This window comes from Rattus norvegicus, chromosome 11 (assembly GCF_036323735.1).
Source record: "Rattus norvegicus strain BN/NHsdMcwi chromosome 11, GRCr8, whole genome shotgun sequence".
NCBI classification, from domain to species: domain Eukaryota; kingdom Metazoa; phylum Chordata; class Mammalia; order Rodentia; family Muridae; genus Rattus; species Rattus norvegicus.
In genome coordinates this window covers 45,187,636-45,208,258 of record NC_086029.1, presented here as the reverse complement: position 1 = coordinate 45,208,258, position 20,623 = coordinate 45,187,636, and the positions used below count along the sequence as shown (strand labels likewise).

At 46.8% G+C, this 20,623-nt stretch overlaps 1 protein-coding gene across 1 annotated transcript in view; it reads left to right on the top strand.

Annotated features, from left to right (window-relative positions):
• Positions 1-20,193: 20,193 nt before the first annotated feature.
• Positions 20,194-20,623, top strand: part of Rcan1 (regulator of calcineurin 1) — a 79,943-nt gene continuing 79,513 nt past the window's right edge. Inside the window, exon 1 of the mRNA XM_006248041.5 lies at positions 20,194-20,623. Coding sequence (XP_006248103.1) covers positions 20,381-20,623 — 243 coding nt within the window. The 5' untranslated portion in view covers positions 20,194-20,380.

Sequence of the window (20,623 nt, the reverse complement as noted above, 5' to 3'; positions counted from 1 at the left end):
TTCCAAGCCATATCTGGCTTTTAAACAAGGTCTCGATGGGGCAAACTCAGGGCTATGCGCTTGTGTGGCAAGCATTTCACACCTGGATCATGTCCTTAGCCCACTGTCTGCAAAGTCTTGATGAAACTGAAATAGCCAACTGTAGGTGATAGAAATATGGCATTGTAGAGTTCCCGTGAGGTAACTTGGTAGCCCAATGGGTTTGTTTGCCAGCGCCAATGAACGCTCCGCCTCAAGGACACATTGTATAAAGCCGGTGATGAGAACTGTCTTTGCTTGTCAATAAAAAAAAAAGCTGTATAATCACTTGCCATTTAACCCAGCAGACTCCTTGTTGGAATCTGTCCCAAATAGTATTGCAAAAGTAAAAAGGAGATATATGCACAAGACTAGTCAGAAGTATTTTATCACCAGTGGGCGGGGATGCAGCTGTCCATCACCAGGAAACTGGGGAAGGTACTGCACGGGTCGGGATGAACGAGGACACGGGGCTGAGGAGAGACGCCCCATCCACTGGCAGGATGGGGAGAGACGCCCCATCTACGGGTAGTGTGGGTAGAGACGCCCCCATCCACGGGCAGGGTGGAGATGCCCCATCTACAGGCGGGGCTGGGGAAAGACGGCTCATCCACGAGTGGTGCTGGGGAGAGACGCCCCATCCACGGGTGGGGGTGGGGAGAGACGCCCCATCCAAGGGTGGAGGTGGGGAGAGATGCCCCATCCACGGGTGGGGGTGGGGAGAGACGCCCATCTATGGGCAGTGTGGGAGAGACGCCCCCATCCACGGGCAGGGTGGGGAAAGATGCCCCATTCACGGGTAAGGAGCCGCGTAAATCTAGAGTGGCAGATAGGGCTACAGTTTTATCTAGGGTATGGAAGGCTCACAGATGGGGAAACAAAGGCACAGTTGGAAACCAGGTGAGCGCTCACCGGGTGAAACAGGACAGAGATTTATAACAAATCAAGCAATAAGACATAAGCAGTCCGGAGGTTTCAGCACTAGGAAACTGCTAAGAAAAACCTTGGCGTGGTAAGATTTGCAAGTCTACGGATATGCTCCCAGTCAAGAGGCCAACTGGCGGTAGTGTGTCTCAACCCTTGAAGTATTTGAGATGCTTATGTTAATTGGTAGCCTGACCAGCTGGATTCACCCAGGAGATGGTCCCCTAGGCATGCCCGTGGCGGGGAGGGGGTAGCTTGATTAGATCAGTAGCTTCTCATGCCGGTGGCCGGGTGGGCAGCACCATTCCCAGACCTGGATCCTGGCTTTTGAAATGGGAAGGGAGTTGAGCAGCAGCCCGGGATTCACCTATTTCCTCCTTGGGATGTGTATTACCAGCTGCTTTAGCTGCCTTGACTTCCTGGTCATGATGGAATGGATCTTTAACTGCGAATTAAAGTAAGCCCTTCCTCCACATATGCCACAGTGTTTTATCACAGCAATGAGAAAAGAAACAAAGGTGTGTGGGGGGGGAACAAAGACCATAATATTTTATTCCACTTACAGAGCCATTTCTGACACAGTATCTATTGGCAACTTACCCTGTCCAAAACATATCTAAGGCTCAGAAAGGGATTTTTTTTTCCCTCCCTTTTGACTACCTGAGATAATTTTGGTTTCTGTGTTATCTGAGGGTGCTGGTGTCTGGCAGTGTCGGGCCGTCTGGGCAGAGTTCTGAAGTTTTCTGATGTGATCTTTCCCTATGCTGCTCCCCCCGATGCTGTGTTCCTTGATGGTCACCTACTCTGACTACCATGTCTGAGATGAGCCCTCAGACCATCGTATAGGTATTTATATGGTGGTGACAGAATGTGTTCTTCAAGTGTTATAAAATGACCATTGTAGGCTTGTCCAAGGAAAGGATTCAAGCTGTCAACTGTTCGTGCTTGCTTGAGGTATTTTATGAGACCCTAAGTGGTCATGGGAAAGAAAGGACAAAGACGATATAAACAAATACAGGTAAAACCCAGTCTTTGTAACTTTGACAAGGATTCTCATGAGGAGAGGCTGCTCTCAAACTCTCCCCAGAGTCAAAGGCTGACCATGAATTTCAGATCCTCCTAAGTGCTGGAATTAGGGGTATGTACCACCATGCCTGGTTGTAAGATCTCGACAATCAAACCCAGGACTCCCAGTGTGCCAGGCAAGCACCCTACTAACATGGCTGCATCCTCAGTCCTTGTTATAATGTTGTCGAACACCCTAATGCTTATCTGGAAGAACATCCAGTGCTTTTCCTGACATCTCGGTAACGTCTCCGGTCACTGTGTCATCTCATACAGCACAGCCAAGAGCAGAGGGTTGCTGAAATGGAGAACTGATCTGGTTAAAAACGACTCTGTTCTTCAGAGAATACCACACAAGAAAATGCCTCTCAGTCCTGGGATGCTGCTGTGTCTGGAGGTGAAACTTTCAACATTGTATACATCTCGTAAAAAGGCTGTGTTTAGGGACTTGCCTGGAAAAAAGCGGGAGCTGGGATTGGGTTTGGTCAGCCCTCAAGTCTGAGCGTCCTGCAGACTTAGGGTCAGATGAGTCAATACAGCAGCCTTGTTAGAGCCTTTCCAAGTTGGGATTTCTGGGATGCAGGGCTGAACACATCCCGTTACAGGGCCTTCTTCTTTGTGCTCTTGATGCTCTAGAGGCTTGAAATCCGTCCGTGCCTCACCATGGATGATTCTCCTCAGCTCACCCACACTGGCTGATAGGAAATATTCCACCTACACCCTTTACCTCACCCACTGGGTGTGCTCATTACAAACTGTCTTAGTCAGGGTTTCTACTCCTGCACAAAACATCATGACCAGGAAGCAAGTCAGGGAGGAAAGGGTTTATTCAGCTTACACTTCCACATTGCTGTTCATCACCAAAGGAAGTCAGGACAGGAACTCAAGCAGGTCAGGAAGCTGCAGGAGCTGATGCAGAGGCCATGGAAGGATGTTTCTTACTCGCTTGCTTCCCCTGGCTTGTTCAGCTTGCTTTCTTATAGAACCCAAGACTACAGCCCAGGGATGGCCCCACCCACAATGGACTGGGCCCTCCCCCCTTGATCACTAATTGAGAAAATGCCTTACATCTGGGTCTCATGGAGGCATTTCCTCAAGGGAGGCTCCTCTCTCTGTGATGACTCCAGCTTGTGTCAAGTTGACACACAAAACCAGCCAGTACACATGTCATCTCTGGGTCCCACTGTGTGTATACGCAGTCAGAGATGAACAAAGGCTCTGAAGAGAATTCACCTGTTTCTTACACTCTCTCCATGTTGCCCACTCCTCTAGGCTCTCTCTAGGCCATCAGAGTAGTGATCACCTCAGTATGGGGGCTGAGCAGTCTGGTGACTGAGATTTGTATCTGGTGGGACAGGGACAGGCTTCAGTGTGAGGCTTCCTTCTTCCCCTGAGCCCTTTGGACTTCTTACTACAGAAAATATCTCATCCTTGGATGTCCATAGTGATCCTGGGGTGCCCCGGGCAACTATCCAAGATGCTGTTTCCTGACATCCAGGTACCCGGGAAGCAGATTTGTACCCAGCAGGCAGCTTGGTGAACATGGGGTCAGAACACAGAAAGACATTTTTCATGGATCATTACTTCAGATACTGAGGTCTGGAGTCACAGTGGCCTCAGCAGCCCTGTGGGCAAGATGATGTCTGCCACTCGGACGCATGACACAGATACACACAGAAAGACACACAGACATAGGCACACGGAGACTCACACAGAGAGACAGACAGAGACACACATATCACAGACATATATATACACAGAGGCATATAGATGCACACACAAAGACACACATACTCACAGACACATATACATACAGGCATGAAGACACACACAAGGCACACACAGAGAGACATATGCATACACACACAAAAATAATTAAATAATTTAAAAATTTAAAAAAGGAGAACATGAAGAAAGACCACCGCCTTTGTGAATTTGCCTATATTTTTGGGTAGGATGCCCTTGTCAAGATCATGCTGACATCCCTGGAACGGCTCCATGGGAAAGAGAAGTTAAAAATGTAAGTAAAGGGGCTGGGGATTTAGCTCAGTGGTAGAGCGCTTGCCTAGGAAGCACAAGGCCCTGGGTTCGGTCCCCAGCTCCGAAAAAAAAGAACCACAAAAAAAAAATGTAAGTAAAATGACCAGTGTGAGTCAGCTGACTTTAAAATGATCTGGACTCTCCTGGCAGGGCTAACCTGATGATTCTCCATGTCCTTTAAAAATGAAAGAAGAGGCGGAAAATGGAAGAGACCCGGTGGCAAACACGAAGACTCTGTGGTGTGGGACCTTAAGCCAGAGGACACAGGCAGCTTTGGAAATGTGAGAAACCAAGCAGGGCTGCAGCACAGGCAGAGAAAGCCACTCAGGTGGACCACTCCACAGACAGGACCCACAGGGGGCTGTGGGTTAAATGTTGAAGGAAACACTAACGTCTTAATACCGCTGACCTGATTCAGAAGTAGGGGCTCTGTGATGCAATCAACTTAAATTGGGTCCTACTGGATGAGGGGAGAAGCTAGAACCTACTTCCTTATAAAGAGAAGGAGGCTTGGAACCCAAGACATGGAGGAGAGGGACAGAGACAGAGACAGAGATCAGAACGATGGTCTGCAAACTGAGAAAAACTAGAGGCTGCCCCAAGCTGAAAGAGGTAGGAAGCAATTTGGCTTAGACCTCAAAGGGAGCCCAGTCTTGTTGATCTGACCTAATCCTGTGGTCCACAGAGCTGGGGGCAAGGGATGGAGATGTCCATTGGTTTCAGCCTTCCCTGCCCCCTGGCTGGTGGTACTGCAGCCTTAGGAAACTCATATTGGGAGTTAGCTGCTTGGTAACACCTCATAGAACAAAGCTTAAGCCCTCCCAGAGTCTCTTTAAGATAGGCACCTTCCTCTGCTGAAGCAAAGAGACACCAACAAGCTACTACTTAGCCGACTGCCATATTTTACTAGAGTCAGATGAGTTGCTGTTTCTGGTTAACCTGGAACCAGGATGAAGATTATATATATATATATATATATATATATATATATATATATATATATATCCTCTATTACTTTTCTCATCATTGGTTCAGAGTAATGGCAGAAGCAGTTAAGGGAGACAGCTTCTGAGAAGCTGTTTAAGGGGAGAAGGTCCAGTATGGTGAGGAAGATGTGGGTTCCAGCCAGGACCATTCAGCATGGCTCGTTACCAGGCATCGAGTGTCCAAACGCATGAAACCTATAGGGGACATTTCACACTCAAACACAACATCTTTTAAATATGGTCTCCTAGCCTGGAGCTCTGGATCCCAACCCCCTAATCCCAGAGTTGCCCACCAAAGTCCCCACCCTACATACCAGTCAGAATCCAAAGAACTCATCTCTCCCACCCAGAACGGCACTAGAATGCTGGCATTTTCCAGATACCACTAGGAGCGGTCCAGTCTAGGGACCAGCAAGATGGCTGAATAAGGTGAATAAGGCACTTGTCAAATCTAATATTCTCGGCTCAAGCTCCAGAACTTACAAGGAAAAGAGAGAGAGAGAGAGAGAGACAGAGAGAGAGAGAGAGAGACAGAGACAGAGACAGAGACAGAGACAGAGACACAGAGATAGAGATGAGGGAAGGGGGAAGGGGGAAGGGAGAGGGAGGGGAGGGAGGGGGAGAGGCGGGGCTCGCACACGTGTGCGCACACACAAAACCATGCTTGATTAATTAATTAATTAAAGTCATTTTTAAAAGTCCACCTGAGCACCTAGCAGGAACGTCTGGCTTAGAACAGAACCTGCTAGATAGAGTCACTGCCTGAGGGCATCTTGCATATTAACCATCACCTCTTGGGGACTCCAGCAGGGCGCGTGGACAGAACCTTGTGTCGGAGCAAGTAGCGCTCCAGACCCTACGGTTCTCTCAAGCCAATCGACCTGAAAAACACTAGAGACCCGACCTCCTCTTCATCCAAACTCCCCTCCTCTTTTCAACTCACCTCCCTCTCCTTTCCTCTTCTCCCGGCTTTTCCACAGGGATGTGTGCGCCTGCCCGATGTTAAAGAAATGAATGGGACACAGAACGATAAACCGCGGGTTTCGGATATCTGTCTTTTACCACTAGGGGGAGCGTTTGCACAGCTGGTTCATCCCAACCTTGCAATTTGCTGGTACAGGACTCAAGTGAGGAATGAACTCTAGTCTATGTATATTTAAAAAGAGAGAAAGGGCCAAAATTCGTGGCTGTAAGAGTGAAGTCATTCTCTTGGCATATATCCTGATTGATCCTGAGGAGGTACCCCGAGAAGGTACAATTACAGTTTAGAGTGGTTAGAACACCATTCTACCTGCACGTCCTCTGCTTTTGTTCTAAGGCGGGGGGTGGGGGGTGGGGGGGGGTGGGGGCCGGCAAACAAGAGCTGCTGCCGCCGCTGTCGCCAGAATCCAACGACACCCCTGAGTTTTAGACCCAAATCTTACTGGTAAAATGCAGTAAGTTGCAGGTTGCTGTCTGCCGGGTTGCTCTCCTGTACTGTTCGTGTGGCCACACTTGTCTTTAAAGTTGCAGGTTATGTTTTAGAGAAGTTTGAAGTTACAGAAAAACTGAACGGAAGATGCCCTGAGTGTTAGAAAGACCTCCCCCACCTCCCCCTACCCCTGTCTCCCATTACTAACGTTTTGCAGTAGTGTGGTTCATTTGTTAAAACCAATAAACCGGTGTTGATACACAGTGATTAAGTCTGTGAATCACAGTAAGATTCATTCTGTTAGGTGTCCTACATACAATATACTTATAGACATGTATACATACGTGTGTGCCTACATACAACATACAGAATACAGCAAAACAAAACAACAATAAAAAACGCCTTTGGTTCTTCCCACCTATTATATGTACCCTGGAGCAGCTGTGGCTACTCCTGTCAACGGTGACGATCTGAGGAACACCCTTTCGATTCCAGCATTTTGGGATCCAAAGATTGACAACTGGCTCACTCTCTGTAACAGCCAACAGTGACCTCATTCTGCACCTCTTTCCTGGGGCACAGCACTGCCACTCACATTTGGGGGTGTCTTATTTAGCAGCAAAGGAAATATAGGTTAGGGACCCGGTACTTTTTGGAAGCACATTAGGGCTCAGCAGCCACGCAAAGAGAAGTAGCTGAAAAGAAAACAAAAACAAAAACAATAAAACAGAAGTGAAGAGATCTGTTTTGGAAATGACTAAAATAACAACATATCAAAAGCAAAACAACTAATTCTGGTTAGGAAGATGGCTGGATGGGTAGTGCTTCCTGTGCAAGCAACCAGGAGCTGTGTTTGGTTCTCTAAACCTGTACTAAAATAAAGAAAAGCTAAACAAGACAGTGCGAGTTTATAGCCCCAGTGCTTGGAGAAGTGGAGACAGGCGGCTCTCTGCCCTTCACTGACCAGACATCCTGGCCTTGTTGATGAATGTTGGCCAATGAGAGAGCCTGTCTCTAAAACCAAGGTGGACAGCTCCTGAACTGCCTTCCCCTGCATCACACACACACACACACACGTTTGCATGCATGTACACCTCCATACACACAATCCAATTAAGACTTTAGAGACATCTAAGACAATAAAGCCATGATTTAAAAAGGATAAATGCATGGAAAGTAAAGAAAAAACTCTGGGATGCTTTTTTTTTTTTTTTCCGGGGCTGGGGACCGAACCCAGGACCTTGTGCTTCCTAGGTAAGCGCTCTACCACTGAGCCAAATCCCCAACCCTTCTGGGATGCTTTTAAAAATTCCACACAGACTTATTTTATCCTTGCACAGGGAAGGAAACAGACCAGTGGTGGATTGTGGGTAGGGTGGGTGGGGAGAAGTGGGGTTGGCAAATGGGACCTGGAGCTCTAAGGCATCTGAGGTGAGCTCTGTGTGAGCAGTGGTCCAGTCCTGAACTAGTCAACCTGAAGGAGGAAGACAGGAGAGCTGTTAACGTCATCATTATGGTACAGCGATTCACCAGGCAAGCCAGTCAGGACCGTCTGGGGATGGGTCAGTTGGAAGTGTTCACAGGGAATCTGCGTTTCTTCCCCAGAGACTGAGAATATGGAAGGTGTAGACTAAAGCAGAGCATAGAGAGTGGTCTTGGCAGGAGACAAGATGGAGTGCTTCTTGACCCTTTGAACTTGAGATAGTGTTGGGAGTTTGGTCTGTGTTTCTGACATGGGTAAAATTCCCACAGTCACAGGCAGGAGCTCAGAGCAAGACAGTTGCTATGGAAACAGTTGTCAATAATAGAGTCTTACCCTTTCCATCTTGTTTGTAATACTGGGTCAGGGCTCCATGGTAGACAACGATGGCTTCTGCTCACTGGAACCAGTGAAAAACATGTGGACATATATTTCCATTGAGGTTTTCTTTACAAAACGAAAAAGACATTGTGTTCTGCTTTGTGAACTGGCTCTAGTGCAGAAGCTGGAGACACAGAACCTGTAGGGGACAGATATTTGCAGGGTACCAGGGCCAAGTGTCCAGCTCCATCTCCCAGTGGGAGGTGACCAAGACAAGATGCAGCAAGCCCACTAACGTGGCACCTGGAGTGCACACGGTGAAGGCTGAAATGGATCTCTCTACACCTTCCCTGCTTCCAGAGTTTCACTGTCATTGCCATCTCAAGGTCCCATGAGGTGGATTTGTGAGTTATCCTATCTCATTTATAACTAGGTTAATTGTCCCTGGAAGGAGCAAGCGCTTTACAGAAATGCTAAGAAACACTATGAACCAACTCTATCAAAGCAAGCAAGGTGGGCAGAAAAGGCTGTCATGCCCCTGCTCCAGGTACAGACAACGGTCAGCCATGGTTACTGGGGCTGAGCGCAGAGAGTAGTTTAAAATATATAAGCAAATGTCACCTGCCCACTCACAGTCAAGGAGACACCAAATGGTGCGTGAGAAAGTAACCACTTTTCTGCCAGAAAATGGTGTTAGGGAAGAACATTCTGAGATTAGGAAGTTGGAAAAGTTTCTGTCATTAAGTGACTTTGTTGCCCCAATCCAAGATGAATCTGTAAAAGTTCTCCTATCTCACACTTGAAAACTTGACGTCAATTTTCTATCAGATGTCTACAGGAGGCTTTGTGGGTTTGCGCTCCTGTGCAAGGCTCATAAAAGTTAAGTAATTCTACTTGATTTTCAAGAGTAACTCACTGGCATTAAGGCACATGGAAATGCATTGATTACATAAAATAGGAGTAATATTCCTCTGTATATGTAGATGGTATGGAAATATGAATACTGTAAAAGATTAAGCATGGGCACAAGGGTGGCATGCCATGATCTCTCAAAGGTGAAATGTGTGTTAATGATGATTTCTGTTCACAAGCAATCACAAAGGAGCACACAGGTTTTGAGAAGGAAAAAAATGTTTTCTTATTTTATTTTATTCTGGGAGTGGATTCTATGAAGTTCTGCCTGTGACTCAACATTCCTTCCGAGCGTGAGAAATATGGGTGCGTCACAGCACACCCAGATAAACTGTCTTAGACTCTCTGAGAGTGTCTAGTTTCATTCCTGTTGCTGGAACAAAATACCTCAGCCAAAGACAAGTGGAGGGAGGACGTATGTGTTTGAATCACAAGTCCCGCTGGAGTCTGTCACTGCAGAGAAGTCACAGCATGAACCAGGGGCAGCTTATTACATTCACCTGAGGAGAAGGGAGAAGGGACGCAGACTCACCCACTGCCCAGCTTACTACTTCTACTTTAGAAACTCACAGATCCTTACCGTCCACATTCTGGCTGCAGCTTCCCACATCAATTAGTGTGAAGACACGCCCTTACGGACATGCTCACAGGCCCACTTGAGCTGGACAGGCCCTCACTGTGACCCTCTTTCCAAGCAACTCTCCACTGTGGGAGTTGACAACTACATCACAATAAGTAAGGCCCATTATTCTATTAATTCATTTAAGGAATTTACTGAGACTCTCTGTGTTTGTCTAGAGCATTCTAGGCTATGCAGATCATAATTTGGGTCAACTTTGTATCTTTATGCTAGAGGATAAACAATGTATCGTCATTGTAGCTTTCACGCTAGAGAACAGGGGACATGGCAGAAATATTTAACTTTGTGGTCCTTTTCTTCCTTAGGCCCTCAGTACTATTCTTTTTTTTTTTTCAGTTACTACTGTACTTTATTGTGTTCAACCAAATCACTATGTTACAAAAATAGCAAGCTGCCATAATAAAAAATAAGGCTCCTCTATCCAGCACCAGATAGCATCATTTTACTTTCAAGCCTAGAAATTGCACACGTGTGTATAAACCAACCGAAGATGAGGATTGAGAGTTCATCGTGGTGGATTTTTCCTTTGATGAATATGAAGTGTCCTTCCTTATCTTTTTTGATGACTTTTAATTGAAAATTGATTTTATTTGATATTAGAATGGCTACTCCAGCTTGCTTCTTCTGACCATTTGCTTGGAAAGTTGTTTTCCAGCCTTTCACTCTGAGGTAGTGTCTGTCTTTGTCTCTGAGGTGTGTTTCCTGTAGGCAGCAGAATTCAGGGTCCTCATTGCGTATCCAGTTTGTTAATCTATGTCTTTTTATTGGGGAGTTGAGGCCATTGATATTGAGAGATATTAAGGAATAGTGATTATTGCTTCCTGTTATATTCATATTTGGATGTGAGGTTATGTTTGTGTGCTTTTCTTCTCTTTGTTTTGTTGCCAAGATGATTAGTTTCTTGCTTCTTCTAGGGTATAGCTTGCCTCCTTATGTTGGGCTTTACCCTTTATTATCCTTTGTAGTGCTGGATTTGTAGAAAGATATTGTGTAAATTTGGTTTTGTCATGGAATATCTTGGTTTCTCCATCTATGTTAATTGAGAGTTTTGCAGGATACAGTAACCTGGGCTGGCATTTGTGTTCTCTTAGGGTCTGTATGACATCTGTCCAGGATCTTCTGGCCTTCATAGTTTCTGGCGAAAAGTCTGGTGTGATTCTGATAGGTCTGCCTTTATATGTTACTTGACCTTTTTCCCTTACTGCTTTTAATATTCTTTCTTTATTTTGTGTGTTTGGTGTTTTGACTATTATGTGACGGGAGGTGTTTCTTTTCTGGTCCAATCTATTTGGAGTTCTGTAGGCTTCTTGTATGCCTATGGGTATCTCTTTTTTTAGGTAAGGGAAGTTTTCTTCTATGATTTTGTTGAAGATATTTACTGGTCCTTTGAGTCTTCACTCTCTTCTATACCTATTATCCTTAGGTTTGATCTTCTCATTGAGTCCTGGATTTCCTGTATGTTTTGGACCAGTAGCTTTTTCTGCTTTACATTATCTTTGACAGTTGAGTCAATGATTTCTATGGAATCTTCTGCTCCCGAGATTCTCTCTTCTATCTCTTGTATTCTGTTGGTGAAGCTTTATCTACAGCTCCTTGTCTTTTCTTTTGATTTTCTATGTCCAGGGTTTTTCCATGTGTTCTTTCTTGATTGCTTCTATTTCCATTTTTAATTCCTTCAACTGTTTGGTTGTGTTTTCCTGGAATTCTTTCAGGGATTTTTGCGATTCCTCTCTGTAGGCTTCTACTTGTTCTCTAAGGGAGTTCTTTATGTCTTTCTTGAAGTCCTCCAGCATCATGATCAAATATGATTTTGAAACAAGATCTTGCTTTTCTGGTGTGTTTGGATATTCCGTGTTTGCTTTGGTGGGAGAATTGGGCTCCGATGATGCCATGTAGTCTTGGTCTCTGTTGCTTGGGTTCCTGCGCTTGCCTCTCGCCATCAGATTATCTCTAGTGTTACTTTGTTCTGCTATTTCTGACCGTGGCTAGACTGTCCTATAAGCCTGTGTGTCAGGAGTGCTGTAGACCTGTTTTCCTGTTTTCTTTCAGCCAGTTATGGGGACAGAGTGTTCAGTTTTCGGGCGTGTAGTTTTTCCTCTCTACAGGTCTTCAGCTGTTCCTGTGGGCCTGTGTCTTGAGTTCACCAGGTAGGTTTCTTGCAGGGGAAAAGTTGGTCCTACCTGTGGTTCCAAGGCTCAAGTTTGCTTGTGGGGTACTGCCTAAGTCCTCTCCGTGGCGGCAGCAACCGGGAAGATCTGCGCCGCTCTTTCCGGGAGCCTCCGTGCACCAGGGTTCCAGATGACGTTTGGTGTTTTCCTCTGGCGTCTGGATGTGCACAGAGTGCAGTCTCTTCTGGTTTCCCAGGCGTGTCTGCCTCTCTGAAGGTTTAGCTCTCCCTCCCACGGGATTTGGGTGCAGAGAACTGTTTATCCGGTTTTCCCTCAGTACTATTCTAATGTGTGCTTTATAGCACACATAGCACATGCTCTTTTTACCAATAGAGCGGAAGAGGTTGTTCATAGTAGATGTGTTTAAAAGTTCGCATTTCTAGTGTATACCACATAAGAATGTTACTATATGTCATCAACCTATTTCCATATTCATGTAGATGTGTGAATGTATCTTCATAGACCATATTATATATAGTACACAGTAGGTTCTTTAGGTGATAGCCGAGTTGTGATATGTTGTAAATATTATATATTGTTTAACTCCTGTTAATGTATATGCATCTACCATAGCTGTGCATATAGTTAATTACCAAGTGTGTATTTTCTAGTACACACAACTTAAGCCACATTCGTATATGGAAACTCACTTTCTGTTCACTGTCTCAGGTTCCTAGAAGACGAACTCCTTCACATTCCCCCTCACTTTAGACACTCAGAACCCCTATTCCCTATTCCCACTTCCTGTTTCGCTGAGATTAAAGCAAACACAAGAAACTTCCCCAAGACCAGAACTCTGCCTGGCTGTCACTCTCTAGTCCTTGTGCTGGGCACACTGCAGGGTGCACACTCCCGTCTCTCTATGCAGGCTAGTCCAGCACACAAAGTAGCCTCCAACGATATAAGCAAGACAGGATGGCAAATCTGAACTCTCAACCTGGTGGGATTTTAAATCGCCATGGGGACAGACCTCTTGGCAAACCTGTGAGAGGTTGAACAGATTAGGTTGTAGATGGAAAGACCAGCCCCAAATGTAAGCGCCATTCCAGGTTACAGAAAAAAGAGAAGGGGTGAGCACCAGCAGCATCCCACCCCTGTGTGTGTGTGTGTGTGTGTGTGTGTGTGTCTCCTGTGTTTAAGTCTAAGATGTAAATTGTCCCCTGTAGGCTCATGTGTTTGAAAAGTTGGTCCCCAACGTGGCGGTACTGTTTGAAAGATTATAGAATCTTCAAGACATGGAGTCTAATCAAAGGACTGGCCTGGTGGCGGGGTGTGGCTTGAGCTTCATAGCCTGGCCTGCTTCTGGTTTCCTCTGTGCTTCCCAGTCAGCTGTCAGGAAGCAGCTGCCTGACAGCTCTGCAGCCCTTGCCTCAACACACTGCACCCCTCAAACTGAGAGCCCCAATAAATCCCCCCTCCCTCATGTCACTTCCCAGCAGGTTTTTGGATAGAGCAATAAGAAGAGTAACTGGGGAGCCACTCTCCAAGATTCCTGTTCTCACAGCCTCAAGAATCCCGACCAGCAAAGAATCTGCAGCGTGTCCACATGCAAATGAGGAGAAAAGCAATCAGTTAGTGACCGTCTCCAAACTAAGTTTACAGCTGTTTGCCCCGGGTTAATTATGTGACTAAGCTCATCAAAACTACCTGGGCTCTTAAGAAATGAATTGTAAGAATGAACCTTGTGGGGGTTTGAATAAAACACCATAGACACACAAGTTTGAATTCTTGGCCATAGGGAGTAGCACCATTAGGAGGTGTGGCCTTGTTGAAGTGGGTGTGGCTTTGGAGGAAGCTCGTCACTAGAGCAACAGGCTCTGAGGTCATATATGTTCAAATTTGCTCAGTGTGGCACACAGTCTCCTTCTGCTGCCTGCAGATTAAGACACAGAACTCTCCAGTCCTTCTCCAGCACCATGTCTGCCTGCCTGAAGTCATGCTTCCCACCATGATGATAGTGAACTAACCCTCTGAAACTGTACCCAGCACCAGTGAAATGTTTTACTTTATAAGAGTTGCCATGGTCATGGTGTCTCCTCACATCAATAAAACCCTAACTAAGCCAAACCTTAAGGAAAAAAAATAAACACACACACTACACACACACACACACACACACACACACACACACACACATGGATTAATGTCTATATGCAGGTGAGGGCGGGCACAAGATAAGGCAAGGCCTGTGATTGGGCGGTGAAAAAGAAAGGGGGGTTGAGAATTTTAGAGATGGACAGAGAATACAGAGAAGGTAGATGGAAGATGGAGGGAAAGAAGGATGACCCAGATCCATGTGGCTTTAAATAGCCACAGGTAGCTATGAATATCTTATAAGGGATGGATTATTACAGGACAATTTGTCTTATATGGGTGGGCAGTTTATATCAGCATCAATGGCTCTGAGTTTATTGTGTGGACATTTTGTGGTGTGAGAATTTACTGATATAAATCTGACTGATAAATTACAAGCCCCTAGAGTTTTGATTTTGCTGGGTTATAGGGGTTTGTGACAGTTAACTGGGAGTTGGGCGGTCATTGCATGGGATGGGCCTGGCAGAGACCCAGTCATGGGAACTTTTCGAGTTGGGTAGAGACATTTTGAGAGCTCTGGGCCAGAGAGTCTGCCGAGTCTGGCTGAGATGAGAACACCACACTGGTGCCATGTGGCCTGCCAGTGCCCAGCATAGCGTGGGATAGAAATTCCTTTTTTGTTGTTTCTCACTGTATAATAAAATATGCGGTAAAATAAAGCAAGAGGCTGGGGACTTAGCTCAGTGCCTAAAGTGCTTGAGTTGTCAGAATGCTCACCAGATAACGGTTCCCGGAATCCACCCGAGGGTTGGATGGGCATGGTAGCTATCTCAGGCAGCAGATCCTCAGAGAAGGGATGGCTCTGGAGACCAGCCATATCTACAAGCTCTGGGCCTAATTGAGAGACCCTGCTTCAGTGTATATGTAGCTGAAAGATTGAGGAATCAGAACGTCAATCTTGGGCCTCCACACGTATGCATAGCCACGTGTACACATGTGTATCCATACAAGCATGTAGCTACTCACATGCAACTTTCATACACACACACACATACACACACACATACACACACACATTGCACACATTGCATGCATATGTGCATGCATGAAAACGGGAGACAAAATGAATAAATAAATAAACAAAGCAAAACACAAACAAAAAAAATCGCCTGATATTTTGGCTCATTTGTGTGTAGTAAACTAGAAAACTCTGAGTTGGTTAAAGAGTCTGATCGTTTGGGCAATCTTTGGAACACTCAAGAAGCCAGCAAGGTACCTTCTACTCTGGGTAAAATTGGAAAATGTTTGTAATTTCTCAGACTGTGCAGGAACGTCATTGGTTCGTTTGGTAAATGTTCAGCAAATACCTACTGCACGCGGCCCCTCAGTCTCCAGAACAGACTAGGAAGCAACTGAAGGTGTGGCAGGAGGAACTGCCTCATATTCCATGAGCAGGCTGGAGTATCCCTTGTGCATGCTTCTGCATAACCGGGGAAAGGGGTGGTGGGAGAGGCAGGTGCTAGGAGCAAACATAGCCAACCATAGTGTGCTAAGCCTCCTTTCCTATTATACTAGGTGTCTTAGTAAGGGCTTTTACTGCTGTGAACAGTTGACCAAGGCAACTCTCATAAGGACAACATTTAAATGGGGCTGGCTTACAGGTTCCGAGGTTCAGTCCAGTGTCATCAAGGCGGGAGCATGCTAGCATCCAGGCAGGCATGGTGCAGGAGGAGCTGAGAGTTCTACATCTTCATCTGAAGGCTGCTGGTGGAAGACTGACTTCCCACAGCTAGGATGAGGGTCTTAAAGCTCATGCCCACAGTAACACACTTCCTCCAACAAGGCCACACCCACTCCAACAAGGCCACACCCACACCAACAAGGCCACACCCACACCAACAAGGCCACACCCACTCCAACAAGGCCACACCTCCTAATGGTGTCACTCCCCAAGCCAAGCATTTTCAAATAATCATCACACTAGGTAACTGTAATAGCCAACATAAGGCAGCGTAAAAGGAGACATGAGTGACAGGAAGGGGAAATACCACTTAAAACACCCCTACCCCATGTGAAAACAGTGAGTAATTCTTCACCTCTTCCTTTCCCCCTGGATTAAATCACCTGCAAGCACCAGGTCTGGTGCCAGTAAGAAAGGAAATCTCTCTCGTCTGACTCGAGGATGATCTGAGGATCTGTGGCGGCGAGTAAAAAGTTACAGTCATCAAACCGGAAAGGGTACCTGGAGAAGCCTTCGTGCCTTATGGTGGCGTGCTCTCTGAGAAGGTGGTCTCCAACTGATCAGTTGATTTCCCTTCAGAAATGGCCGGTTATATTTATTCCGGGGATGTGTCCCTCTTCGTTACTGCCTGCGCTGTTGACAGCTCTGCTGTCTATTTTTACCTCTATGGGAGCGGCTATTGATTGCTGATACAGATAGAGTCGCTGAAAGCATACGGAGCGGCTTAATGAAGCTTCAATTTAAAAGGCACAGTGAAGGTTCAGTGACTAGAAAACGCTGTAATCTAAATGCAAAGAGACGTGGGACATTTTACTGTTAAACACGTTGCCTGGGGGGCGGGGGGCAAGAGGGACGCCTACCCAGGTATGAAAGGCACGGTGCTCGCCCTGTTCACACCATTTTGACCTGGCTTTTAAGAGGCTCTGTCTTAGGTTCATGCTGCCAACGCTGGTTCAGGCGTGTCAGAGTGTGCCTTGTAAGAGCAGCCTGAGTGGAGGGAGTCTGAACTCTCTCCTGAGATCATTATCCCTCCTCCCTGCTTTTATTAACCCTCTGCTCTCCATCTCCCCACTCCCCCACCCCTTTCTTTTTCTCTGCCTTATTTTTCTCCTTCTCTGCCCTTCAGCTATGCCTCTTTAGACCCTTCCCATTTTCTCTTTGCTGCAGAACCAAAGGGCAAAGAAAGCATTAGAAAGGCTGGGTTCTGCTTGCCTCCTATTTGCTTGAGGGGAAGCTCTTCAATGGGTGCACAGTGCCTCTGTTGTAAGTAACAATAGGAGGAGCCCCTATGTTTGAGATGCATGTACAGAATATTACATTAAAAGAAAAAATAACTGTTTGGGATCAAAGAAATGGCTGCTTTGAGATAAGATTACTACTGGCTGCTTTTTCAGAGGACCCAAGTTCTGTTCACAGCAGCTACACCAGGAACCTCCCAATATCTGTCACTCCAGCTTCAGGGGATCCCACATCTTTTTTCTGTCCTTCGTGTGACCATAGCACAAAGAAGAGAGAGAGGGAGAGGGAGAGGGAGAGAGACAGAGGCAGAGAGACAGAGACAGACAGAAAGACACAGAGAGACAGAGAAAGGGAGAGACACACAGAGAGAAAGAGACAGAGAGACAGAGAGAGACAGAGAGGGAGAGAGACACACAGAGAGACACAGAAAGAGAGAGACAGTGAGAGAGAGGAGAGAGAAAGAGAGAGAGAACTGGACTTGGCTGATGATCAGATCTCATTTTGCTTGGCTGCCCAGGGAGGACAGGGCAGGAATGCTCCTCATCCACACCTTAGTAGTGACCTGTAGGTAGGGTAGGGAGCACTCTAAAACTAACTACAGGTCACTTTGTCTTTGCCACTGGCCTGAGGTTGTACTCAATTCTCCTGCCTCAAAGCTGCCACAGAGAGACAGCTGTGATGGTCCACTTGACCACATCTTGGGTTCCTGTGTCCATGCTGTGCTCTCTCCCCTCACCATCTTTGCCCATCGAGCCCACTCTGTGAGACACAAATGGCTTGGAATGAACCAGCCACAAAACAACGCCGAGTCCCGAAGATAAATACAACAGACCCACCCAGCAACTGTTTGACTGGGTGTTGTTTTTCCAAAACCGGGGCCTCGTTCCCTTCGTTATCCTTTTCAGAATGTCTGTCTGGATGTTGTCCCCTTTGCTGAACTTCATTCTAATCCCGCATGGCCTTTCTCGTGTTCTATTTTAAAAATGCTGGCTGTGTGGAGACAACTGCTCGCTGTAACATTTACCCTTTAGAGCACAACCAAGCGATCTTTCCAATACACAAGGAGCCCGGCAGACATCACCGCAATCGGTTTTAGTTGTGACTCATTCTCAGTCACTCCCTATTCCCCACCCATCAGTCTCCCGCAGCCACTGATTAATCCGCCTCTGTGGATTTGCCTAATCTGATGTTTCATATATGCCATCGTGTGAGTGGCTTCTTTCATTAGCATGTTTCCAAGGTCCATCATGGAGGTGACAATCTCAATACTTCTTTCCTTTGTGTGTGGATCCTTCTCACTACTAATGCCCTCCTGGTGCATCCATTCACAGGCCATTCCAGTTCTCGACATGAGTGACAGCATCATGAACACCGATGCCAGGAGCTGTCATCTGCAGGTCCGTGTGGCTGCATGTTTTTTTCCCTTTGGATTATACCTAGAAGAAGAATGTCTGGGTCACATGGTAACTCTAGATTTTCTTTTCTAGGAGACAGGTCCGTTTCTCTCTATCTTCACGCCCTCAGGGCTTTGTGAACAATCTCTTTGATTCACAAGGGTATCATCATGACCCTAGGGCCTTACACATGGCGTACTTAGAATAAATCTCAGCTCTAGTTAGGTGTGCATTTTATGATAACAGCTCCATTTCATGATTATATGATGTGCCCACTTTAGGAGAAAATACAGACCTAACTCAACATGCCCGGAAGAACCTAACTGCAGGAGCAGAGGTACCATTTACTGGGCACGTACTGAATCCTTCCCCCTATGACCTCATTTAAGTAGAAATGAGGGCTCTGCATTACTCTAAAGGTAACTCACAGAAAGGTGAAGCTCACACAGAGGTTCTCACTCTGATGAGTTGTCCGGGTAGAGTGCTTGAGGTCCTGTTTCCCCATGATGAATCCCCCCAAATCTAGGCCTTGCCTCATCTCCTACTGTAATGGTTCTCAAGGTTGCTAACGCTGCTATCCCTTAATACAGTTCCTCATATTGTGGAAACTCCCAACCAGAAAACTATTTTGTTGTTGCTACATTGTAACCACGTTTTTGCTACTGTTATGAATTGTAGTCTAAATATCTGATACTCAGGACATCTATATGCAACCCCTGTGAAAGGGTTGTTGGACCTCCAAAGGGGTCAAGACCCACTGGTTGAGAACCACTGTCCTACAGTACACAATGGTTTGAAAGAGAAGTGTCTCCTATGGACTCTGGCATTTGAACATTGGTCCCCTGTTGGTGGTAGTTTAAGGAGGTTTAGGAAGTTTGGTTTTACTGGAGGAAGTGAGCTACTGGGAGTGGGATTGATAGTAAGCAGGCTCGCCCTGTTTGTAGTTCGCTGTCCTTGCTTCTTGGTTGTGGTTGAGATTAGATCTCTCAGCATCTGGCTCCAGCTGCTGTGCCTATTATTGCCCACTACAATGGACTCTTATCCCTCTGGGACCCTATATCGAACTCTAATAAGCTCTTTTATAAATTGCCTTGGTTGGGGCATTTTATCACAGTAACAGAAAAGTAATTGATACACGTGGATTTTTTTTTTTTTTTAGATACTAAAGCAGAAAGGGAAGTTTTTAGAGGAAAGAGAAGCAGTCAGCAGGATTGGAGAAAGGGCACGAGGGAGGGCAACGGGAGACAGGGGCGAGCAAAATACAGTGTACACACAAATAGATGATATATGTATTAAGATAATTATTGAAATCCGCTAATTTTTGTCCCCGAAATACTTCTAATTACCTAAAAATTGGACAGTGACATAATGACTAGTACGCTGAACTATAAACATAAGGTTATATCATAGTGTTATTCAAATCTTATTTGTGATTCCGTGGTGATATGCTCTAAGTATCTAAGCACTGATAATGTCTACCAAACAGAGCCTCTAACTAGATTTAGTTTAAGTCCTCCAAAGTTGGCTGCGTGTTTCCAAACGTCGCCGCTTGGGAACCGCAGAAGCGCTGCCTCCCAGGTTATTGTCCCTCAGGCTAACACCGGGCTAGTATCCTTCAACAGGCACCGCCAGCTGTCAGAAAAGCAGAACTGGCCAGAGGCCTCTGCCCCTAACAAATATGGCCGCCTGGGGCTTCAGGCTTAGGGCGGCAGAGTGGGTCTCACATGATAAAAATCCTGTCGTATTATTGGTCTGTTCTATAGGAAGGGCGGGACTTAATAGCCCGAGTAGGCCGACCTTAAAGGGAACGCTCTTGGGCTGTGAGCGAGCTACGACTCGGGGCGGACCGGCGCAGGCTGGCCGCCCCTCCCGTGCCGGGCGGAGGCGGACGGGGCGGGCGCTGGAAGGCGGCGTCCGGGCGCCGCGGTGACCCCGAGAGGGTGAAGCGGGAGCCGGCGACCACGGCGCCGATCCCAGCTGAGCGGAGCGAGGGAGCGCGCGCCGGGCATGGAGGACGGCGCGGTGGGGCCGCGGCTCGGAGAGGTGGCGGAGGCGGTGGAGGCGCGGGCACCCCGCAGGGTGACTTTGAGGCCCTTCGCACCCTTCTCCGGGGCTACCGAAGGGGACGGGGGCGGCGGCGACTGGAGCTTCATCGACTGCGAGATGGAGGAGGTGGATCTGCAGGACCTGCCGAGCGCCACCATCGCCTGTCACCTGGACCCGCGCGTGTTCGTGGACGGCCTGTGCCGG